Source organism: Aethalodelphis obliquidens, unplaced genomic scaffold (assembly GCF_003676395.1).
Source record: "Aethalodelphis obliquidens isolate GAN/ISIS:26980383/991018 unplaced genomic scaffold, ASM367639v1 scaffold10, whole genome shotgun sequence".
Taxonomy (NCBI): domain Eukaryota; kingdom Metazoa; phylum Chordata; class Mammalia; order Artiodactyla; family Delphinidae; genus Aethalodelphis; species Aethalodelphis obliquidens.
In genome coordinates, this window is record NW_020837954.1 from 27,246,095 (window position 1) to 27,271,584 (window position 25,490).

Sequence of the window (25,490 nt, forward strand, 5' to 3'; positions counted from 1 at the left end):
ATTGCCTGCTGCTGTGCTCAATATAGTATACTGTGTATATACTGTAGGGGTTTGTTGGGGTTTGGGCAGAAGCAGGTGCTTGAGTTAAGAGGCTGTTGCAGTGATGGAGTCAAGAGAGTGTTGGTTTGAATCAAAGTGGTTGCAGGGGGAGAGGTGAGAAGAGATCAGATGCTGGATTTATTTGACAGTAGAGCTGACGGAATTTGCTGATGGATTGGATGTGAAGAGAGATTGGGATGAATTTAAGCCTTGTAGCCTGAACACTGGAAGAGGAACTGCTACTTGCTTGTATGGGAGAAACTGCATGAAATTTGAAGGGAGTAAAATCAAGAGTCGGTTTTGGTCATGTTAAGGTTGAGAGAGCTATTAGATAGTGGGCAGGTATACATATAAGCCTGGATTTCATGAGGAAGAACTGTATTTCTAGGGGTTATCAATATATAGATGCTATTGAAAGCTTTGAAACTGGATGGGATCACTAGAGAAGTGAGTGTGGATAGAGAAGGATTTCAAAAACAGAACCTTAATGTATTCCCAGCATGTAGAGATTGTGGAGATGGGGAATCAGCAGAGGAGGCTGAAAAGAGTGGCCAGTGAGTTAGGAAGAAAATCAGGATGGTCTGGTGTTTGGGAAGTCAAGTGAAGAAGGTGTTAGAAGAGTGGGGAATGACCCTCTGTTTCAAAGGTTGATAACAGGTTAAATAAGATAAGGGCTGAGAATTGACATTAGGTTAGGAACATGATGTCATTAGTGCCCTTGACAATTTTTGTGGAAGGGGGAAGATAAGCATAATTGCTCAGAGTTGAAAGGAAAATGGGAAGAGAGGAATGTGAACAGCAAGAATAGATAATTCCAGGAATTACGCTTAGAAGGGGAAAACAGAAATGAAACAGTAGTTGGAGGGGAAACTAGGATTAAGAGGGGTGTTCTGTTTGTTTTCTGAAATGGTAGGAAATGGCATAGTCATCTCTTTTATTGTCCTATTTCTTCCATGAATGCTTTTATCTCTTCTTTGAACTCGTTTCAGAAATGCCGTATTCTCATTGATTTCATGGAGAATTGTAATTTTGACCTGCTCCGTGGTGTAGTTTTCATGCAGTGTTCTTTATATATAGACTTTTGGTTATAATGTTGCTTTTCTTTCCCTTGCAAACATCTTTACATAAGACATACATTGGTTCCTTTTTTGATATTGGTCATCTTTGAACTGGAGACATTCTTCTTAGATAAGCTATTTGCCCAACAATAAGGTTGTGGGAAAGGGACCAGGGGAGTGGTGGGGAAAGGTAGGCAGCTTAAATTTTCCCAGTTGTCTTGGAAGACTTTCTCACCAACACTTTTCTCCAGTGGTATGACTCTACTTAGTGGGAAAAAAAAGAGCCCCTTTTGTCACAGGTTCTTCTTGTTTAGATTGATAAACAGTGCATGCACATTAGAATCACCTGGGGAATGTTACCCGTACCAGTTAAATGAGAATCTCTGGGGGGAGAGGAGAGGAGTTGACTATATACCTACAGGTTTTAAGGCTCCTCAGGTGATTCTCAGGTATAGCCAGGCTTGAGAATCAATAGTTTAGCCTTTACTTTCAGCTGACCAAGATCAGCAGATGCTTGGCAACATGCAACCCAGTTTCTCTTCCACGTTGCTTGCGTCTTGCAGAAATGCCAGGTGTGGGTGTTCACATTTTCCTTAATATGCCCTTCCTCCTCCCACAGCCCATGCACACTTCCTGGCTGTATCATACTAGGCAAGGGCTTGTTAGTTTGTCAGCTGTACCCACTCTGTCTGATATCCGCAGTCAGGCATCTTTTGTGCATAGCTTAGTCTGGTTCCATTTTTTTTTAATGTTATTGTGAAATATAATACACATATATAAAAATGCATAAAGTGCGAATAAACATCCATGTAACTGCCATCCAGGTAAAGAAATTGAACGTTTGCCAGAATCCCAGAAGCCCTCTTGAGGCCTCTTTCTAATCATAATTCTCTTTCTGCCATCGTAAAGGTAGCCAGTATCCTGACTTATTTGATAATTAATTCCTTACTTTTCTCTTCATTCTTCTCATATTCAGGGTTATGGATGTTTCCTAGCTTCTTTGAATAAGGAGTTCTCTATTTCTTGTTTTCAGAAAGGGGAGAGAGTTAGGAATGGCTTTATTACTCCATCTTTAACTGGAAGTAGAGGACTATTGATTTTAAGGAATTAGAACCAAATATATACTTGAATCAATTAAATGCCATATATTAATCTGATTTTTAAAAATATTTTATTTCTTTTTATTCTTATAATCATTCTATGAGATTGCCAGTTTGGGTTTTGGGGGTATGTACGTGTTTTAACAGATGAAGTCAGAGATCATATAGCTTATGCCCGGTGGTAGAGAATACATACTGACTGGCAGTTCAATGTACAGTGCCTTAGTGCAAGCTATTTACTTGACTTGATTTATAGTCTCATCAATAAACGTGAAATTATAAGATAGGAATTTTAAGCCTTTCTCTTACAGCAATATGGCACCAGAGTTTTCAGTATAAACTAAGAATACCAATAATGTATGTATTAAACACTTTTAAAATTTTGTTTTGTTTTGGGTATCTAAGAATTTAAATGTATATTCAAGTTAATTAAAATCTTTTCTAGGAATATGAAGCCATCTACCTAGCGAAATTAACAATACAGATGATGTCGCCACTTCAGATAGAAAGGTCGTTATCTGTTCATTCTGGCACCACAGGTAAGGATTTTTTCATTTTGGAGAAATTTGGGAAGAAAGATGATGGTAGTGAAAAATAGAAGAGAAGAAGCATCTTTTGCTCATTAACAAGTTACACTGAACAATTTAAATTGTTTAGAAAATTTTTGGATGGACTATTTAATTAAAATAAGATAATTTCAAATTTTAAATTTATAATTAAATATGTATTATATTGAGCTTCTGTGTGTACACCACTAGTTAATTAGAACGTGTTGGTTGGAAGATCAGATTTCTACTTTGTTGAGTTTTAAATCTTTAAGCAGTATAACTGTGTTGCAAAGATTAAAATAATAAGAGGGGTCTGGAGATGAGCCCCTAAGTACACTTAGGTGATCTTATTAAAAATGAAAGGTGGTTAGTAAGTAAAAGCAGGGTGACTAAATGTAAGCTTCCTCAGTTTTTCTCTTGCCGTAAGTATTTGAATCCTTTCTCCTTTCCCTATTGCAGTGTCCCCTCCCCCATTTTAAAAGTTAATGATCCAGGCATGCTCACAAAATCCTAACTTTGGCATCCTCTCCAAGATCTTGCTACCCTTTTTTGTCTCCTTTCTTTTTATTAGAGCATTCGTGGAATTTTTTTAGTTTATGGTTTTTCTCTCCCAGAGTTCCTTTCAGTCTTATTTGAACCTACAACCTTGTAAGTTAGGAGAAACAGTTTACATACCTGGTTAGTGTTGGACCTGGAAATTTAACACTGGCTGCTCCACAAGTCCAGCACTATATTGCACTTCCTTAGTGATAATACTATATACCCATCCTTCAGGCTCAACTTCCCAGTTGTCATTGACTCTTTGCAACTTCTATCTAATCATTTTCCAAAATGGGATGGTCTGTTTCCTCAGTACCTAGAATTCCCTCCCTCTTTTATAGTACCCTTAATTTCGGTCAAGTTCAGGTCCATATTGGCCTCCTATTCCAACTCTTGTTATTTAGTCTGTTCTATACATTGTGGCCAGACTTATTTTCATGAAAGATAGTTCTAATAGTGATATTCTTCCTGTATAAAAGTCTTCATTGGCATATTTTTTTTTCATATTTGTTTATTTATTTGGTTGCCCCAGGTTGTAGTTGCAGCAGGTGGGCTCCTTAGTTGCGGCTCACGGGCTCCTTAGTTGTGGCGTGCGAGCTCTTAGTTATGGCATGCATGTGGGATCTAGTTCCCTGACCAGGGATCGAACCCGGGCCCCCTGCATTGGGAGTGCGGAGTCTTAACCACTGGACCACCAGGGAAGTCCCCACTGGCATAATTTCTACTGAAGAAAACACATCATAGGTAGTAATTAAAGGCCCTTTTGATCTTTATTTGTATCTCTCACTGTACCTCTATATATGTACTCCAGAAAATGGGACTACTAATGGTTTCCTGTGCGTGTCTTCTGTTCTCCACCTAGAAAGCATCACCTTCAGTCTCTCTCTCCATAAAAACTTGGTTCAGATGTCATCACCTCAAGAAAACATGATGATTAACTTACTGTTCCTCTAATCTCTAGTTATTCAAAACTGCCATAGAGCTTTATCTGTACCTCCTCACTTTCTGCCTTGTATTAGTTACCTATGTCTCTTACCTCCCTTCGTAGAATGCAGGTGCAACACTGCATCTGAAACTGTTACAACCACTGTATTTAGACTTATGGCTAGCATATTTTCTTCTCTATTCCATCAATACTATATTTCTATCCTTAATTTTAATCTTACAGTGAAACATTAGTTTTCTGTTGGAACCCACCCTCTGTATTAACATTATTACCATGATTTAGCACAACCTTTAGGGCATAAGTTTAAGGTCATGCGATTGTTAGGCAGATAACACAGCAAACCCTCTACCAGTTCAGTTGTTCCCTAAAGTTTTCCTCCATTGAGACTCAAATTTCTTGATTATAACTGTTGGGCATACGGGGATAGCTCTGATTCTGTGTGGGAAATTTCTGTACTAGCAGACTCTGATGTGAAGAGTAGATAAAAGAAAATCTCTTATCTGCTACATGCTTCCTTTCTCCCAACTCTAGACTTGTTGGTAATAAAATCATATTTTCAGTGGAAAAAATATTTTTGGCAGCATCTGTGGAAGCAAAAGGATAATTATATCTACAAAATAAAATTGTACAAATGTACAGTGTCCTAAGTCACATGTTTATGGAGCCTAAAAAACAAATTCAGTAACCAAACAATTGTGGACCATTATCCCTTTAAAATTTCTATTTTCAAACTATTTTAAAAATTAATGTTCATTATATAAAATACCTTAAGAGGGAAAATGTCATGAAGATATAAAGTTCTTTGGGTTGTTTACAACAAAAGGATTTACAACAGTTTACTAAAAATTCAGTCATAGAATTTTCATAGTCATATATATGGTAACACTTCATGAAAAATGAAGCTTTTGCTAGTTGTAACATTCTAATGAATGAATTTATTTATTTAAGTTCCCATTATGTTATGTTCATGCAATAACTTTTAGGCAGTTTGAAGAGAACACATGAAGAAGAAGATGATTTTGGAAACATGCAAGTGGCGACTGCACAGAATGGCTGATTGAAGAGCAACAGTATAGAGGATGTGAATTTCTATTTGGGAAGGAGAAAATACTACAGACAGTAATAATGTAAAATGGTAAAAACACAAGTAGTTTCTTTTCACTTATATGTTGCTTCCAGACATGTTTCTCTGCAACTTGTTGAGCAACATTTTAAGATGTCGGACTTCTGCAATAGATGGCACTGATGGTTTTATTCCTTTTTTTTTTTTTTAATTCTTTACAGTTTTATTATAAACAAAGAATTTTGGACTTGCAAAGAGGTATTATTGCAATAATGCACTTTTCATACTTGAAATTTATTTGTATGATATAAAGTTGTTACTTTAAACAAAATGCAAGTTAGGGGGGACTTGTTTATAAAATCTGGGTAATTTATAACAAAAGAATTTCCTAAAGTTTGCTAAAAATTCATTTTGTTTTACGTATTACATTTTAAAAATAATTTTACAGTTCAATTTTATGATGGAGCCTCTTACAGAAACATTAACAAATGCAGGAATCTGCCACATTTCTTTTTAATATAATTCAATAGCTTAATTATCTTTTAGTTTTTTTAAACTTCTTGATCCCATCTTAATAATCTTTAAATCATGACATTAGCCATCTGTCCTTACTTTAACATGATCCAAGTATTGCTTCTTTTCCTACTACCTTCCTAATTTTATCCTATAGAAAAAAAAGTTTAATGAACAAAGGAAAATGTTTCGCTTTATAATACCAGATGCTCAAAAACAAGGAGAGTTTTAAACTCAAGTGACTTTCCTTTAGCATTCTTAAAAGCCAAATGTTGTGTTTGTTCTTTTGAGTTGTGTAGCCTGTTTTTTCTTTGTCCAAAATGGTTCTAAATAGAATATAATAAACCAGTGTAGCACTATTTTTTTCCTAAACAAAGCCCAAAAAAGAAAAGTGCCTTGCCTCATTAGAAAATATAAAAAATAAATCCTCACGTCCTCTAAATTAGTATGTAGAACAGTGAAAAGTTTTGAACGTTTTTCTGTAATTTTTTTTAAACCATAAATTAGTTCAAACTGAAAGTCTTAAGGCTTGAAGAAACCTTAGTAAATTATTTGGAATATGGAGCATTTACTCCATTCTTACGTTTTCTTAATGATTCTGTGAGATTGTTCTGGCTCAGAGAAATGCTTTTCTTTGAGGATGCATTTATTGGGGAAAAGTGATTGTGGGAGACTTCAGTGTATTATACATTAGTGTTGTAATCAGTTCTTGGCATTGCATTAATCCAAATTTCCCCCATAATTTGCATTAGCAAAGTCACTTTAGGGATCCTAGGTTCTCCATGTTTTTATTTATACATATAAAAATTGTTCTAAGAAAAACATTTTTGCTATTTTAAGTATGATGTTGGGGAGGAGAGGAGTGTTTTTAACTTTTTATAGTTGGTGATTTAGGGTAGCACAAACAAAACTCCTTTGTATCTCACTTTTCTCAGTCCTCTCTTGAGGTGCTTTACTGATGGGACTTGTAAGGTAGCAAGTTACCTACTTCGCTTTCCTCCCTAACGTGTAATAATACAGTAAAAGCTTTTTTATCCAGCAGAGCAGGAGAGTGGCAGTGAATCAAAACTGCTTTGTTAATTAAGCGTTAATTCTGCTGCCCCAGGTGGTATTCCTCTTCTTATTTCCCTTCCCTTCCTTATTTTACCACCGTAAAATAACAGCATTATTGTCAATCCCATTGTAGTCTTGTATTCTGTTGTGATTAGGTCATTGGGTGTGGTGGTCTAGTATAGTCAAGATTTGCATTGAGTGTTCAGAAATTCCAGCTGGTGAAGTGCCAGATAATACAGCTTTCCTGTATATAGATCATTATTGGTTAGGTCAGCAAAGATCTCTTTTGCAAACTTAATAATCTGTGATGCTTCATTCCACAAAAACGGCTTAAAAGAATCTTCGTAATAGTCCATTTAGGTTTTAAAAATGAGGCAGTTAACATTTTCTAAATTAATTTCTTAAATACACATATCCTCTCTAGTAGTCTGGCCAAGAGTACAGGTTTGGTTATTAATTTACAGTTGGTAATTTTCCACTTTTTCTAACCACTGAAATTTTTATGTTGGCACTAAAGTGCCTGCCCAGCACTGTATATTAAAGACTCTCACAAACACTAGAAAAAAGGACTGTCATCTTCTTGAGTACAAATTAATATGGACAAAAAGTTTATTCTTTCTGTAAGAATACTGCAAGTTTGTTTTATCTTGATTTCATTCTTCCACCCAGTGTTCAACTAGTTCTTCTGGTAGCTCTTCCTATTCTTCTGTTTTGTTCCATTTCTATAATTCCTCTGTTTCCACTGATGTTTTGTGATAGCTAACTACAGTACATTTAACCAATCATAATTTATTTTCTAGAATATTTGGGTAATGTATGAGTGACCCAGCACCCAATTTTAAACATTAAATATTAACCTGGGCACAGAATTTAAAATGATATTGCATCAAAACATAGGAGAACTGCTTTATTTTCCATTTTGAAAGTATGAAACTTCAATATTGAAAATATTCAAACTGGAAGGGCAGTATTCTTACCTTGTAATTTCAGTCCATTGGTTCCTGTTAATTTCTTACCAGATGTTTAAACAGCAGTTACCTTTGTTTATTTGTATCTACTCTGTGGTGGAAGTATTAAACCATGATACCCTTTGCTACCAACTCTCAACCATCTAACTTTCAGAGCAGACTATTTGTTTTGGGAGGATTTTGTGCTTCATCTGAGTTTAGAAGTAATGTCAGAAAATGTTAAGCATGTCCTTTTAAAGAAAATATAAGGTTTATAATTGTCTTATTACCATGGTAATTTAAATGAATTAGAAGTATTTAACTGCAATCTTGAATTATAAAGTTGGGATACATATATAGAGATATATATCAAAATCTCAACTTGATGTAAAGTAAATGAGCAGTTACCTGGCAGACTTTTTTTTTTCAGATAACTGTTTAATCCATAATTCCATAACAAACTTAGCTTCACTTCAATATTTATTTTGTCCATTCATCAGTGCTCCAATAGGTAAATGATAGGAAATAGCTGAAAATTACTAAAAGATTTTTTTTTTTTTTATTGATTAGAAAAATAAGTTTCTAGGGTCTTTGAATGCTGGATTTTTTTTTGTCTTATCCATCCATGGCAGCTAAAAAAAAAAAAAATCACTCAAAATATTCAGGTTTACATGCTAGCTCTCTCTCATAGGGAGTTGCCATACCTCACAGTTCAAAGTGTATTTTGTAGATCAGTAACATTATACTGACATGTAATTGCAATTTACTATGCAGCAAAAATAATTCACAAAGAAAAATAACCTACAGTGTCTATTTACCTTTGTACAGACAATTGCTTAAGTTACTCTGCTTTTAACATCTGTACTTGGATCAAATGCTTATGTATGTATAGGAATGTCACAGTGCAAGATGCTGCTAGCTCAGGCACAAAGTATTAAAATTATTTTGTGAAGATTGGTGGTTGTATTAAAACTGGTGTGCCATTATACCTCAAAAAGATTGAAAAGCTCATTTATACTGCTTATGCCTCAGAACCTCTTTACTTAGATTGTTGTCTTCTAGGTAAAAGTAACACAATTTTAGTCCCACACAGATTAAGAAGGATGAATGAACATTGGATATTGAGAAGCACTTAAGAGTATTTTCTAAAACATTGTGATCACACATAAAAATTATGGTCAGTACAGGGAAGGCCCAAGTTTCAGCTCAAGTATATATATTTTTTGGGGGGTGGTACGCGGGCCTCTCACTGTTGTGGCCTCTCCCGTGGCGGAGCACAGGCTCCGGACGCGCAAGCTTAGCGCCCATGGCTCACAGGCCTAGCCGCTCCGTGGCATGTGAGATCTTCCCGGACCGGGGCACGAACCCATGTCCCCTGCATCGGCAGGCAGACTCTCAACCACTGTGCCACCAGGGGAGCCCCAGCTCAAGTATATTTTAAACAATTAGTTGAACAAGTTTGGAGTTGAAAGTGAGGAAATTTGTGAATGAAGGAAAGGGTAAGGCCACATCCATAGAACAGCGTCCAGCTCATTAAAAAAAATACTTTTTGCTTTTAGTTTTCCCCTTGTTAGCCTACCTACATAATATTCTTCATCAAATCTAAGACATCATCATTAGCATCTCTACACCATCTTTTTGATCCTACTAAAAGGCAAAAAATATTGCTGAATAAACTAAGACAATCCACTGATCATAAACTACATCCACATTTCCAAATGTTACATGTAAAAAAGAAAAAAAAAGTGCTTGAGAGTCCGTGAAATACAAATATATAAAATACATGGAGCAAAATAAAAATCACAATTGCCACTTCGTTATACCTTTTCAAAAGTAAACAATGCTCAAAAGTGTATATATTGAAATGTTCTATGCAGTTTTTTTCATACTCAATTTTACCCACAAAATGGCTTAGAAAAATCAAATTTCTCTGGTTAACTAAAGCTAAATACAGATCATCAGTTTCCTCAATGACACAATTTTTATGTATTACACCTTACCTACAACTCTATTTCCTGTAGGGGGGGATTTAAGATAAGACCTTAAGAACACTATTTAAAGGGATTTATTGAAATAGCCACCTTATAGTTTTACTTCAAATTGTTCAGTGGTAAGAAATGAAATAAAGCATTTAATTTTGCCTTTTATTAGGGTTTTTTTTGGTGGTGTTTTTTTCCTGGCCATGCAGCACAGCATGCGGGATCTTAGTTCCCCAACCAGGGATCGAACCCATGCCCCCTGCAGTGGGAGTGCAGAATCTTAACCACTGGACCACCAGGGAAGTCCCTATTAGGTTTATTTGTTAACAGAGGTTTTAAATTACCAGACTGTACCTAGTACAGCTGGTGTTATCAAGGTTATAGGACTCCTAAAAAAGCAAAACTTAGCTTTGTTGCTTTCACTAGGGACAGATCAATTCATCTGCCTATATCATCAGCAGGTGAGTAGTACACCCTGTGTTGGTGAAGAATTTCTGTTGTTTTAGAAAGCCGACTTTAGCTTTACTGCATGGAGGGAAGTCTGAAATCTAGTTGAGGTAGGTGAGAATCAAAGGGATGAGAAACAGGTGCTCTTTACTTTCTAAGCTCCTTTTACAAAAGGTACACAAAACTAAGATTTTATGAACCATGACTTGACCTAATAATTCAATAGACAACTCAAGAAAAGCACAGAAAACATTTAGATTCTAACAAAAGACTATTCATATGAACAGGTTTAATGTAACATGAAATGTAAAAGATTCGAACCAGTAGTGAAGTATCTAATTCTTATTTCAACTTAAAAAAAATAATTAAAATAAATAAAATCAAAATAGGATAGTGACCAGAATAGTACCATTATAATCACATTAAATAGAAAAGCTTCCATCAACATTTTAAGAATGTAATAAATGCAGTATGATACATTTTAAAGTACTCCACTCAATTTTGTAATCCATTTTCATAAAAATGTTACTCAGAAGAGAGGCTCGGACACCCCTGGAAAAATGAGAAATCAGCTTAGAAATACATAATATGCCAGGATTTACTAATTCACTGTTAAAAAGTACCTTATATTTCTCTTAGATATTTTAAACAAATGAATAATTATTACATTTCACATATAAGACAGGTGGTACTTCAGCTACATTAGAATTATATCAACTTTTAGATTTACATTTAAATTGTCACATTTTATAAGAAGTTAATTTTCATTTCTCCTTATTTTAAAGGCTCACCAGGTTTGCCAGTATAGTATTAGGATCAGCAAATGTTGGACTGAACTACATTTAGTTATAATATGTCTAACATCCAATTTCACGTAATATATGTGAAATGATACACCCCTAAGTGGTATTTAGATATATTTCTTTGAAAAAAATATTAATTTTATGAATGTGATAAGAAACAGCCTTATTCACTGTATGCTTTTTTTTTTTTAATGAGCAGTACAGATGGCAGACATATAACTTCTTACTACCTATACTGACTACTAAGAAATAAAGCCGAACTTTAGAAAAATACAATGCAAGAAAAGATTCAAGTTAAAAATATACTCCTTTGGTTAAAAATCATCCCCTTAACAATTTCATCTGTAATCTAAACTCAGCATGTCTCACCAGCCCAAAGTAATCTTCTAAATGTCATTATACTTGTATTACAGTGTTTTTTTCAATCCAGTATTTATTGGAGGTCACTGGGTTGCGGCAACAAAATACTTTAACTCTAGGAAGAGAGTGTAGCCTTGTTGCATCAGCTCCTTTGACAGATGTCTTTCTTAAAAGGTTTTACTTTAGAAACCTCTGACACATGTAGTTTTCTTCAGATACTGTATATCCAAACTTTTTATAGAAACCAGCGTTTTGTGGTAGACATTCGAGGGTAATCTTATAACAGTTCAATTTCTTGCTTAGCAAAGTAAGGGTTGATAATAACCTGAAATTAAAGAAAAAAAAGGTAGGCAAGGCATAGAGCATTTGTTAATAAAAATGGATTTTAGTAACAATGTGAGTGAATATCACATAAAACTTCAAGTTTTTATTACAAATAGGTTTATTAGATCATGGCCCTTCCCACTATATTCATTTAAACATTCAAATTGTAAGTGGTTAAACATTTAAATCACCCAAAGCATTTGATTTTGTTTCAAATATACTTTAGTAATCTCCAGCCCATTAATAAATAGAACAAATATTATCCTAAACCCTGAACTCACCCTAAACCCTCTTTAAAAATAGGTTTTAACATTAATATTAACACCAAAGACTAGAAACCTTTTTAAAAATATGGCCAAAATTAATCTTTTTCTCTAGATCTATTCAAACTATTTAGGAATAGCCAACATAAAATGGGTAAATAATTGCTTTGTTCTTTATCATTTTTAAAGTTACTTAAATATTTGTGAAAGAATGTATTAGGTTAACTCTGGATTGGTTGTAACAAGTGTAAACAAGTATAACAAGTGTAAACAAAGCAAAAATGTATACATCTTTATAAAAACTAGGAAAGATCTACAAAAATTTACCTGAAGGGTTTTCTCACGTTGTATAGATTGAAAAATCTTATTCTGAAGACAGAACCTCTTGATTGAAGTTACACAATTATAAAAGGCATGACTAAGTTACATGGACTAGAAATACTAAAAATTGGTCTCTTTCATTCACTGATGTATACCAAAGACCTTGAATAGTATCTGGCATATAGCAGGTGCTTAATATTTACTGAGTGAATTCCTTAAAACTCAGAAGGGATAATATTAAAAAGCAAGTTCTATTTTATAAATAAGCAATAAACCTATGAAACTTACTTTAAAAGATTTAGATAAATGTATAGAGGATTACACTGTGAAGGCTGTTTCAGTACATGCTTCTAAAACTTTGTAACTGAGAACATTTCCTTTGTTTTTAAATATGACAGAGAAACGGACAAATTACTTGGCTCACCAAAAGTTTCTGTTTCCTACTACTATAAGAGTACTACTGGGGCTTCCCTGGTGGCGCAGTGGTTGAGAGTCCGCCTGCCAATGCAGGGGACATGGGTTCGTGCCCCAGTCCGGGAAGATCCCACCTGCCACGGAGCGGCTGGGCCCGTGAGCCATGGCCACTGAGCCTGCGCGTCCGGAGCCTGTGCTTCCGCAACGGGAGAGGCCACAACAGTGAGAGGCCCGCGTACCGCAAAAAAAAAAAAAAAAGTACTACTATTAAAAGTTAATAACTAAGGTGTTGCTGTTTTAACAGTACACTTCCAATTTCCAACTTTATGGTAAAAATTATATAAAAATACCTTATTTCTTCATTAAATTCAGTCTAAGCTATGGAGTGAGAATGAGTTCATAATTAATGATGCTTAAAAAACTTCAAACAGTAAAACACTTTTAAAAAAGTATCTTGCAAGAAACTGTAAACTGAAACACAAAGAGTATCTAATTTATCCAGGGTTACCTTGTTTCTGCCTACTTACAATTTGCCAAGCTGCTTTCCTCTGCATTCATCACTAACAACAACATCTTCTACTCTTCCTCTCTGAAAATATTTACAATGTTTAAAGGACTAAGCATGTAGTTTTGTTTTAGTTAAATCAACAAGTGACTGTAAGAATTGATAAATGTTTTGTAAACCTGAACTCTGCAAAATGCAAAGTTTTTTAACTTACTATTATAGAGGAGATAATACAATCAATCAATTTGTGGCCTAATTTTGCTTTGTCTGTATCTTAAACCTTCCCACCCCATTATTTTAAAGCAAGTCTCAAAATCCACATCACCAAAATGTAATCTTGTCATGAATGTACTACATCCATCATCCTACTCCTTGCTTAATTGCAATTTATTTCAGACATCCAAATACAGTTTATTAATTTCTAGTACAGAAACCACACCAAAATTCATACTTCACAGAATAATTCCAAGTGTTTTCTATCATATTCTCATTGGATTACCTAGGTTTTGTGTTCTTTACTATTTCATGTGAGTCATGAGGAGTGAAGGAAATCTACAGGCATTAGAAGTGCCACAATTAGAACGGAATATATTATTCTGAACCCTTTACCACTGGGAAACTGATGGGAATTTGTGTTAGTGTAGTATATTCAAAGTATTGTTTTTGAATAAAAATTAGCATTAGAGATTCCAAACATTACTGCCAAATTCCACGATGCTGACTCGATTTCTCTTTGTCTATACCAATTCTACACCTTACAGAACAATTTTTAGCAAACAATTCATATTATTAACACATTTTCTTCCTCATAACTCTTAGAAGACAATGGGAAATTGACTGTTACTAAGTGATTTCTAAGAAGCAAAACTTTTATTCTAGCCAATATTTAGCTCTCTCATTTTACAATAAAAAGCAGTGGGAAAACAGACTTGTCTAATGGTAACTCAAAGTCGATTTTGCTAGAAAACACATATCCATTTTACTCATAAGCATTAATATGAACACATACCTTAGCACAGGAATGGATGAATTTATGTTCTATTATCAGAGTTGCTGTAGCAACTATCTGTCCTAAAGTTACATCTTCCACAACTGTAACATAATAATCCCCAGATTTCTTCATGTGCTCAAAAGATTCTGTGGAAATTGGAAAATAGTGTTATGTGGCAGACATTAAACTTTATTAGGTGCCAGAAAAATACTAGAATTAGCTTACTTCAGTAAATATTATTGAATATTTATAGCTATTTTACCACAGTAATTTTAAAGAAAATATCAATTATTAAAAATGACCAAGTAGTTGAAATATCAGCAATCAATATCAACTGGGACATAGTCCATACATTTAAAAACTCTTCTAGCAAAATAAGGTAAGACTAAGATAGCTATTTTAGATGAACAGCACTTAAAATACAAATAAATTGTACATGTTGCCATTTCTGTGATTAGTGTATGAAAACTTTTATATCTTCATTACTAGTTAACTTTAAATTGATTAACGTTTTCACTTAACAGATATTCACACAGAACAAAACTCTTTGCAAATTTTAATAAGAGAATGTTTATGTGTCTCCATTCTTTAATTTTTAGTCTTTTGATTTTAAAATAACTTGACAAAGTAGTTTTCAATTTTCCCTTTGTGCTCTCAAGTGTTCCATGATTACATGACCTGTTTTAGAAATAGAGTCATCATTTTTGTTTGCTTTGAAAGCACCTTGTGAAGTAGATAAAAAAGTAAGTCTTCATTTCCCAGCTTTTCCCAAAGCCACATAGCAAACAGGAGCAAAAGTGGAATAAATATCTTCCCCTCAAATTGACTTTTAGTACTTATATTGATGAAATAACATGATTTTTCATCTAATCTGATATGCCTGCAAAGAAGAATTCAAGAATAAAAACTGAGCCTAACAGTCTCAACATACTGTTTATTTCCACAGTCTTGTTCTAGTAATGGGTCTGGAGTGGGAAGAAATAAATTCAATGAAGGAAAAGAAACAATGAGGATCAGGAAATAATAATCTTCATCTCAGGAAGGTCATATAGAGTACAAAATAAAATTACCTATTGAAGGAAATGAAGAAAATAGGAAGACACTGTTAAGAGCATTGGATGGAGTCAGGAAGGTTGTAGTTCTTTTCTTACCAATAACTTCCTGTGATCTTGGGAAGTCATTTGACCTCTCTTTTAATTTCCATCCTCTCATATGTATTAAAAAGGGGGAGGGATGATACCTCCAACCTTAAAATTCAATATAAATGAACCTGCCAACCTGCCAATATAAAAGATACCTGCCAACCTTAAAATTCAATATAAATGAACCAAAAAATAAATTTAGAACATATTTTCTTACATTTTTGATTGGGTGATGAAATTTCTGTGAAATGACCTAACCACATGAAGGTAAACACTACAATAAAAAACACTCTCTAAGGTTGCCACACAGGCTCTGTGCTACAGTAATGATCTAAAAGTAGCCAGGTATTTTGTAAAACATGGTAGTTGCTACAATTGGATTCTAAAACAGTTCAGCTACATTAAACATTTAAATAAGAAAACAGCTAATTTGTTATTTGAATAATTTTGAGCTATTTGAACAAAACCACAAGTAGACACTGAATAGAGCTCTAAACAAAAATAAAATCTTGTTTCCCTTTATTTCTTTTCCTTCAGGAAAAAGAGACTGTAGGACTTACTCATAAATTGTTCCGGGTTGACAACTCCAGTCTCTGTCAGCTGACCTAGTACCTTAAAAAAACCTAGTTTTGAAAAACAGATTTCAAGTCATGAGAACAGCAAATGAAATATATATCAAAAGAAGTAATGTGTCAAGCTGGTGAGCAATTATTTTTTCAAAACTTTATGTAATGAACTATTTTAAAATATTAAACTGAAACCCATTATTCTTTCTATTATCACTACGTAAAACAAATAGTAGTAGGTTTTACCAATGTTTTTGCCTGCATAACATTTTTGGAATAGTGCTGACCTTAATACTCAATATTTACAGAACCAGCATGTACAGTTTTCAATGTAATTTGCATTACATTCAACACAAGGGATGCCGAATTTTCCCAAATATGTGCTTTGGTTTTACTTAAAAATGCAAGATTCTCATTATGACCAAATATGATACTATTTATAAAATAAAATATAAATAACATTGTTGAGACTACAGTTTTTAAAGATTCCTGATTAATTTCATTAATGTTACTTTAAATTAATGTGAATAGCATAGAATGTTGAGAATCTTAACTTCTATACACCCAATAATTAATATGACCAAAATATAATAGTTTCTTAAGATTTCCTACCAAGAAGAAAACTGTAAAAAGTTGATTTTTGATTACTGAAATTTAAGGAAATCATTTTGGAGAATTTAGATGTTAAAAAAAGGAATACATGTAGACAAAACCTTTTGCAACTTATCCAAGGCAAATTATCTTTATCCTCATTCCCCATCCAGCTTCTTAGAGAAGATTCTTCCTTACGTGTCATTATACAAGATAATTTCCCCTTTTTGGCTGCTTAATTAGGAAGGAACACTGTTGTACTTAAGTCATTTGAAATACTGTAATACAGTACTGTAATACAGTAACATCTGGTCTGTACACATTGGAATTGAGTTCTCAGTCACTTTGAAATTTAAGCACAAAGAATAATATAAAAGTCCAATAGTATTTTTAAAAATTATAGGCATCATCATCGTGTTTGTGGAGAACACAGAATGCTAACTATAAGTCTAACCGGAATTTGTAAACTGAGTCCATACCTCTATTTAAATCAGCAGTACAAAGAGGCCTCAAAACCAAACCTTCTCCAGGATGTGTTGGGGAAATGGCTGGAGAAAATGTAGCTGTATTCTGACTCCAGTCCACTTCTTTGAGTAGACTTGGGTCAAACATAGGCGTTTCATCAGGTTTCATCTTTGCAGTGAGGTCTAAAATAAAATTTTAAATGTTAAGCCATTTTGTTTAATAGAAGATTGTTGATTGTCAAGAATGTCAATTTCTTTCTTTTTTTTTTTTTTTTGCGGTACGCGGGCCTCTCACCCCTGTGGCCTCTCCCGTTGCGGAGCACAGGCTCCGGACGCGCACCCAGCGGCCATGGCTCACGGGCCCAGCCGCTCTGCAGCACGTGGGATCCTCCCGGACCAGGGCACGAACCCGTGTCCCCTGCATCAGCAGGCGGACTCTCAACCACTGCGCCACCAGGGAAGCCCAAGAATGTCAATTTCTTAATAAAAATTAATGCAATTAGAAAAATTCTTTAACAGGTATGCAAGATATTTTATTTTAGCCTATCCTGACTCTAACATCAAATGCCACAGCTAGAGCTCTATAGAAAACTCACAGATTCTATCAGACAGTAAACAAGTAACTAAATTTAGAAGTTTTACACTTGAAAACTCCATTTTCTAATAGGACCTTTAAAGCATTTTTTCCTCTGGGTCAGTGCTACTAGTGTAGCACTGTGAATAGCTGACTTTTCAGGAGCTCGTTTTTTTTTTTTTTTTACATTATTTAATTTTATTATTGGGCTAAGGAGTAACTCATCAGTTTTTTACCTGACACTAAAGAAGACTTACTGGGCGTGTAACTTTTTTTAAAAATTATTAACCATGAACAGAAAATTCTCTGCATTCACTGGAATATTTGGTCTCAGCTATGACGGATTCACACCAAGACTATCTACTGGATTTTGTTTTCACAGCAGTCTTTCTAAAAATCTGTAAGTTTCTCAGCTACATCTAAGCAGCTTAAGAATAGCCAGTGTCACAAAAACAGAAATATAGATCAATGGAACAGGATAGAAAGCCCAGAGATAAACCCACACACATATGGTCACCTTATCTTTGATAAAGGAGGCAAGAATATACAATGGAGAAAAGATAGCCTCTTCAATAAGTGGTGCTGGGAAAACTGGAGAGCTACATGTAAAAGAATGAAATTAGAACACTCCCTAACACCATACACAAAAATAAACTCAAAATGGATTAAAGACCTAAATGTAAGGCCAGATGCTATCAAACTCTTAGAGGAAAACACAGGCAGAACACTCTGACATAAATCACAGCAAGATCCTTTTTGACCCACCTCCAAGAGAAATGGAAATAAAAACAAAAATAAACAAATGGGACCTAATGAAACTTAAAACCTTTTGCACGGCAAAGGAAACCAGAAACAAGATGAAAAGACAACCCTCATAATGGGAGAAAATACTTGCAAATGAAGCAACTGACAAAGGATTAATCTCCAAAATTTACAAGCAGCTCATGCAGCTCAATATCAAAAAAATAACCCAATCCAAAAATGGGCAGAAGCCCTAAATAGATATACAGATTGCCAACAAACACATGAAAGAATGCTCAACATCATTAATCATTAGAGAAATGCAAATCAAAACTACAATGAGATATCTCACACTGGTCAGAATGGCCATCATCAAAAAATCTAGAAACAATAAATGCTGGAGAGGGTGTGGAGAAAAGGGAACCCTCTTGCACTGCTGGTGGGAATGTGAATTGATACAGCCACTATGGAGAACAGTATGGAGGTTCCTTAAAAAACTAAAAATAGAACTACCATACGACCCAGCAATCCTACTACGGGGCATATACCCTGCTAAAACCATAATTCAGAAAGAGTCGTGTACCACAATGTTCACTGCAGCTCTATTTACAATAGCCAATACATGAAAGCAAACTAAGTGCCCATCAACAGATAAATGGATAGAGAAGATGTGGCACATGCATACAATGGAATATTACTCAGCCATAAAAAGAAACGAAATTGAGTTATTTGTAGTGAGGTGGATGGACCTAGAGTCTGTCATACAGAGTGAGGTAAGTCAGAAAGAGAAAAATACTGTATGCTAACACATATATATGGAATCTAAAAAACAAACAAAAAAAAGGTCATGAACCTAGGGACAAGACGGGAATAAAGATGCAGACCTACTAGAGAATGGACTTGAGGATACGGGGAGGGGGAAGGGTAAACTGGGACAAAGTGAGAGAGTGGCATGGACATATATACACTACCAAATGTAAAATAGCTAGTGGGAAGCAGGTGCATAGCACAGGGAGATCACTCGGTGTTTTGCGACCACCTAGAGCGGTGGGATAGGGAGGGTGGGAGGAAGGGAGATGCAAGAGGGAAGAGATGGGGATATATGTATATGTATAACTGATTCACTTTGTTATAATGCAGAAACTAACACACCACTGTAAAGCAATTATACTCCAATAAAGATGTTAAAAAAAATAGCCAGTGTTTTTCATACTATTGAAAAATGATCAATTACGGTATTTTCCTCTCTTTTGAACATTCAGAAATGGTCAGGTTCTTATTAGGTGTGGTCTAATAAAACTGAGACTTGGGCTTCCCTGGTGGCGCAGTGGTTGAGAGTCCGCCTGCCGATGCAGGGGACACGGGTTCGTGCCCCGGTCCGGGAAGATCCCACATGCCGTGGAGCAACCAGGACCGTGAGCCACAACTGCTGAGCCTGCGCGTCTGGAGCGTGTGCTCCGCAACAAGAGGCCGTGATAGTGAGAGGCCCGTGCACCGCGATGAAGAGTGGCCCCCACTTGCCACAACTAGAGAAAGCTCTCGCACAGAAATGAAGACCCAACACAGCCAAAAATAAATAAATAAATAAATATTAAAAAAAAAAAAACAACTGAGACTTAAATAAGATATAATGATAGAAAGAATGAAAAACATATGAAGCATAAAAATGGCTGGGGGGGGGCGGTGCTTCCCTGGTGGCGCAGTGGTTAAGAATCTGCCTGCCAATGCAGGGGACACAGGTTCAAGCCCTGGTCCGGGAAGATTCCACATGCCACGAAGCAACTAAGCCCATGTGCCACAACTACTGAGTCTGCGCTCTAGAGCACGCGAGCCACACCTACTGAAGCCCGTGCGCCTAGAGCCCGTGCTCCGCAACAAGAGAAGCCACTGCAGTGAGAAGCCTGCACACCACAACAAAGAGTAGCCCACGCTCGCCGCAACTAGAGAAAGACCGCACGCAGCAATGAAGACCCAACGCAGCCAAAAAGAGAAAAAAAAGGCTGGTGGGGCACACTTCTGTGGAACAGAGCTGCTGGAGGAAAGTCTTTCTAACAATTATTAGGAGATTGTAAGGCAACCCTGAACTTTGATTTGTAAGCCCATGCCCAGCTAAAGAAACCATAGTTGACCCTTGAACAACATGGGTTTAGGGTGCCAATCCTCCACACAGTCAAAAATGCGCAGTCGAAAAATCATGTATAACTTATAGTCAGCCCTCTGTATCTGCAGTTCCATATCCGTGGATTTAACCAACCTTGGAATGTGTAGTACTGTAATATTTACTGTTGAAAAAAATGTGTATGTAAGTGGATCCTTGCAGTTCAAACCCGTGTTGTTAAGGGTCAACTGTATTCTATTTGATACCTGCCTGTACTTCTTTGAAACAAAGAATTTAAAGATATATATCCATAACATACTACCATAAAACAAAAAAGCAATGCCAGAAAAATTAAAGTCCATTTAATAACAGATCAATTTCCCCAATAACCCAACTCCCAGATGTTCCCTATTTCATAAGTCACAATATGCTTAAGGGCAACTATTCTTAAGTTTTCCTTAAAGGTCGACTGAACTGTATAACCCTATGTAACTATTATATATAGGTAATATATATATATACTCTGCTGCAGTATAGCAGAGGCTTTGGGAAGGTACTGTGATGTAATAATAGAAGTTATCATTTGTTCAGCACTTATGTGCCAGCATTGTTCAAAGAACTTTACACATTACTAATTCACTTACTATAACAATCCTACAGGGTAGGGATGATTATTATCTCCATTTCAACAGCTGAGGAAATGCAGGTGTAGACAAGTTAAGTAACTTGCCCAAGGTCACAGAATTAGCAAAGCTGAAATTGAAACCTAGACATGGAAAGAGCATGAGCTCTGGAGTCAGACCTGGTGTTCAAACATCAACTGTGTGATGATGGCTAAGGAAGTTAAACTGAGAATGTTTCCTCATTTGTAAAATGGAGATGAAATTGTTAGAAGAAATGAATTACTGTATACAAGTACCTAGCAGTGCCTGGCACAGGGCAAGTGTTCAACAAGATACATTGATACTTCAGTTAGCAACTAATTTAAAATTTATTTTTATACGTTCTTGTTAACTTTGTTCACCTTTAAATTAATTCGTGAGTCAGGCACTGTGCTGGGTACAGGAGCTACAAAAAGATGATCTATTATGTTTATGTTAAACTGAAAGTTAGCATTCTTAGAAAGGAAAGAACTTTAAAAATAATAGTTACTATGTAGAATACTGAGAGGTTTGTTTTCTTTCCCTCAAAAAGGACTCAGATCATGTTATGCTGTAAAAACTATGCCTGGATCTAAGAATAGTAATGAAAGGAAATTGTGATGATTAAAACAATCATTCATAAAATTTAACAAGCTTATGGTCCACTTGAAACAGATTTTTTTGTAGATTAATTTTAGTGCATGCACTTTAGTATTTGTCCCTGATAATTGACCCCTGAGGCTTTTGAGAGTACTCTAATCTGAAAGATGGATAACAAAATTGTTTTTCAGGTATACAGATAAACAGGCTAACTATTTATCAATAAAGTAAAATGTGTACATTAAGTGCAGAAGTCAGAAAGTATTACAAATTTAAGTTCTTCAAGACAACATACCATTTAAACATTTTGATGTTCATGCTATTTAACATACAGTTGTAAGCATGAAGTTTAAAGAAAGCTCAAAAGGAAATGTGGATGGACATTAAGATAATTTAAAGTTAACTAGATTTCTTCTTCCTATAAAGTTGCCTGAGTTTACAATGAAATGTGCCTAGAAAACTCGCAAAATAGGGTTAATAATTTCTGAGAGAGAGGGGAGAGGTACACAGGAGAAGAATTAGGATTATGAAGCCTTTAAAGAATTTTAAACAGTAAATACTAATATTTTCCTGTGCTTTTCTTTAATCGATGGTCTTATGCCATGAATGATAAAAATAAATGATACTGGCTAATATTTATTGAGTACTTTATATACAAATGAAAATACAATGAAAAATCTATCAGACTAGAAAGCAGGCACAGTAACTAGCTCAAGGTAACAGAGCAAATAAGGAACAGTGAGGATTTGCAACCAGGTAGCAGGGCCAGCTTCAAGGACACAGGGCCCCACACTTAATTCTCTGCTGCCACTGTCAAAATTGTTAATGTTGCCACAAATTATGCAACGATTCCTGCATGACTCCAGACTCTATACTCTGTAGTACGGAAGAGGCACTAGTGAAGGTGAATTCTCTACTTTATTGCACAAGAGTTTAAAATTTAGTCAAAGCAGCACTTATATTTGGAAAGTAAGAATTTCAGGCTAGTTAAAGTACTTAATGCATTCTGGATAGAAATAAGAATCCATATTCTTATGGCAATCAAAAATTAACATCAATGGACTTCCCTGGCAGTCCAGCGGTTAAGACTTAGCCTCCCATCGCAGGGGGTGCAGGTTTGATCCCTGGTTGGGGAGCTAAGATCCCACATGCCTCGTGGCCAAAAAACCAGAACATAGAACAGAAGCAATATTGTAACAAATTCAATAAAGACTTTAAAAATGGTCCACATCAAAAAAATCTTTAAAAAAATTAATATCAAAACGTTTATATGAGCTATTTTACAAAACAGAGCCATACTTAAGGTTACCTTCTTTTATCTTATTCTGTCCCCATACAGTAAATTCTGCTGGTGCCCAATTAATATGCTGGGCAAGTTAAAGTAAGATGTGACTTGATACTAAATTTCAAAAGCATTTATAAAAGAGCAAAACAGGTAAATTTATTTGGTTTACAAAAGAAATAATTTTCAGCATCTTAAAGTGCCCGCAGGTACCACAATATAGGAAATTTCAGTAAACAGAAACGCACAGTTGTTTGAAGCTGAATTTCACCATTATCATTGGGGTCTTATTTTGTTTTGTTTCTTTTGGTTTTGCTTTTTTTGGCCATGCTGCTTGTGGGATCTTAGTTCCCCAACCAGGGATCTAACCTGGGCCTACAGCAGTGAAAGTGCCGAGTCTTAACCACTGGACCGCCAGGGAATTCCCTCATTGGGGTCTTATTTTGAAGATTTTAGATTAATTTTAAAAAGTAAACCCTAACCCTTCTTAAGTATTTCTCAAGTACCTTTTCTGTTTAACTACTAAGTTAACAAGCATTTAAAGGCCCATATATGCCTAACCTTAGCCCAATAAATGCCTAGTGAATGAATAACGAATGGTATAAGACTTATCTGGAGATCACATTTCAGAATATCTAGAAGAAAAAAAGATTAACAAACTGCTACAAGTGATATCACAAAAACCATACACCAAATTCATTTTTACTAAGATCACATCAGGTTTTCAGTCGGTTGACCATTCTTTGGACACAGTTTCAACAGGTTTCTCAGCATCTATAGTGCACTAGAATATACATGGGGAGGAGCTGCTGCTAGAATCAAGCAACTGAGAGCAACAAGTAATAAGATACTGGGAATGAAGATTTCAAAAGTTGATATAAAAATTAAAAAAAACAATCTAAGTTCAAATCTAAATGGACTTTACATATCTCAAGAGCTTTCAGGGCATTACTGTATGACTTCAGTACATGGTTAAAGCAGGAAGGGGGCCCGTGTGCTGTTTGAGACTTTGGGGTTCGTCTACATACATTTTATAACTATTTCAATAGTAATTTGACTGAATTGTGAATCTAAAGAACACTTCATTCGGTGATGATTTTAATAGGCCTAGCTATATTTATTAAATTATTCAATTACACTTCAGTTGAGAATTTTTAAATTTCCTGATAGTTTATTTGATCCCTGTGATTTAGGCATTATTCCCAGTCTACCCCTGAGCAAGCTGGAGCACGTGGAGCTTTCAGTACTTGACCCCAAGGTAACACAGCCAATGAGTGAATTGGGACTAAATCCTCCGATGTTGTTCTCCCGTCTTGAGCTCTACAGTACCATACTCAATAGAAGCCAATATTTACATCATCGTGCCAGACAGGGAGGTGTCTCCCCTATTCTAAAAAATGTCAGTGAATCCTGCCTAATGAAACTGACCTAAATGATTTCTTGAGGTCCATTCTAGGATTTATTCACGAGTGTATATCCTAACAAAACTATAGTCGCCCTTCAATTTTTTATGAAATTTTAAGAGTTCGATTTACATAAACAGCTCCTATAAGAGAAATCACAGTACTCAGTGTTTCTAGGGGTAGAAGCCCCCGGAAGAGACAAAGGATGTCCGTCTTTCCTGTGGTGAAAACCCCGATTTAGTCAGTGCAGGTGATCTTCGGAGCAGAATCATGTCCTCAAGTGGCTCCTGACCGCCGTGGGGTGCTACGCGGAAAGGAACGGTGGAAAACAGGGCCAGAGGCGTTCGTGCCCGTTTCAAAACCGATGGCGGCAGAGACTGTGAACAACTGTCCAATCCCCCACGCTAAAGCCTGACGAACGAAAAATTAGTTTCGACCTCAGTCTCTGTTCCTGCCTGCTAGGGCCACCTCCTGCACGGCTGGACCACTGGCCATCATCCCTAACCTCTGCTCCACACGTGTGTCCGCTCAACTTGCTCCAAACTGCCCTCTACGCCCTCATACGCACCCAGCTGGCGAAGATAAATGCCCGGCTCCCCGAACGGAACCTCCCCCCGCCCCGGACCGGGCCTAGCCCGCCTCGCCCGGGGGGTAGCAGTCACACCTGTTTGATAAACCTGAAGGGCAGGCCCCAGCCGGCACCCAGGGCATCCGGCCGGGCCCCGCTCTCTCTCCCCGACCCCCGGTCCCCCTCACCCGTAGAGACCTGCAGTCGGCGCTCCTCTCCAGGACCGTCGGATTCTCACCCACCCGGGTACACAGCCCTAGATCCACATCCGGCTTCAGCGGCAGCCCCACGTCCTCCACCTCCGGCTCTACAGTCTCCCGCAAGGCCGCCGCTCCGCGAGCCGCCGCGAGGACGTGGCAGAACCGACACCTCCAGCCCGCCCCTGCCTGCTTACGTAGGCCGCTTGCAGGCGGAGGAGGCAACTGCGGGCGGAGGCGGGGTCGAGAGCCTGGGGGCCGGGCGGGGGCGGGGCCTGCGGCCGGCGTCCGCACGTGAGGCGGCGGCGGAGACGTCGTAGGGACTCCACCAGGCAGGCGTGCCGGCAATGAGTCCTGGCACCGCGCGGCACCCGCTCCTCGCTCCCTAAGGCTTCCGCCACGGCCTCAG

General features: G+C 36.5%; 2 protein-coding genes across 8 annotated transcripts in view; one reads left to right on the plus strand and one right to left on the minus strand.

The window, feature by feature from the left end:
* STYX (serine/threonine/tyrosine interacting protein) overlaps window positions 1-17,117 on the plus strand; it is a 40,471-nt gene extending 23,354 nt beyond the window's left edge. For 2 of the 4 annotated variants that reach the window (XM_027111253.1, XM_027111252.1), the window contains 2 exons: window positions 2,643-2,736; window positions 5,215-8,761. In XM_027111253.1, the coding sequence (XP_026967054.1) occupies window positions 2,643-2,736; window positions 5,215-5,288 (168 nt within the window). In that variant the 3' untranslated portion in view covers window positions 5,289-8,761. Of the gene's footprint in view, window positions 1-2,642; window positions 2,737-5,214; window positions 8,762-12,702; window positions 12,861-15,893; window positions 16,057-17,007 lie in introns of those variants that run through there. The other 2 variants (XR_003433644.1, XR_003433643.1) reach the window with 2 other exon arrangements.
* GNPNAT1 (glucosamine-phosphate N-acetyltransferase 1) lies at window positions 10,364-25,249 on the minus strand. 4 transcript variants are annotated; one of them, XM_027111257.1, is made up of 7 exons: window positions 25,073-25,249; window positions 23,603-23,697; window positions 16,993-17,160; window positions 15,917-15,979; window positions 14,233-14,360; window positions 13,246-13,307; window positions 10,364-11,721 (listed from the first exon to the last, which is right to left on the minus strand). In XM_027111257.1, the coding sequence occupies exons 3-7, from the start codon at window positions 17,144-17,146 to the stop codon at window positions 11,574-11,576; spliced, it is 555 nt and encodes a 184-aa protein (XP_026967058.1). In that variant the 5' UTR covers window positions 17,147-17,160; window positions 23,603-23,697; window positions 25,073-25,249; the 3' UTR covers window positions 10,364-11,573. The 4 variants fall into 4 exon arrangements, with proteins under 4 accessions (XP_026967058.1, XP_026967057.1, XP_026967056.1 ...); XM_027111256.1 differs by having other exon boundaries at window positions 23,569-23,697; XM_027111255.1 differs by lacking the exon at window positions 23,603-23,697 and having other exon boundaries at window positions 25,083-25,248.
* Between the last annotated feature and the right edge of the window lie 241 nt (window positions 25,250-25,490).

Coding starts and splice junctions, on each gene's coding strand:
- GNPNAT1 (XM_027111257.1), bottom strand. CDS start 17,146: ATGAAACCTGATGAAACGCCTATGTTTGACCCAAGTCTACTCAAAGAA. Junction 14,361..15,916: donor CAACCCGGAACAATTTATGA/GTAAGTCCTACA, acceptor CAATTTCCACAG/AATCTTTTGAGCACATGAAG. Junction 13,308..14,232: donor TCATCCATTCCTGTGCTAAG/GTATGTGTTCAT, acceptor AAATATTTTCAG/AGAGGAAGAGTAGAAGATGT.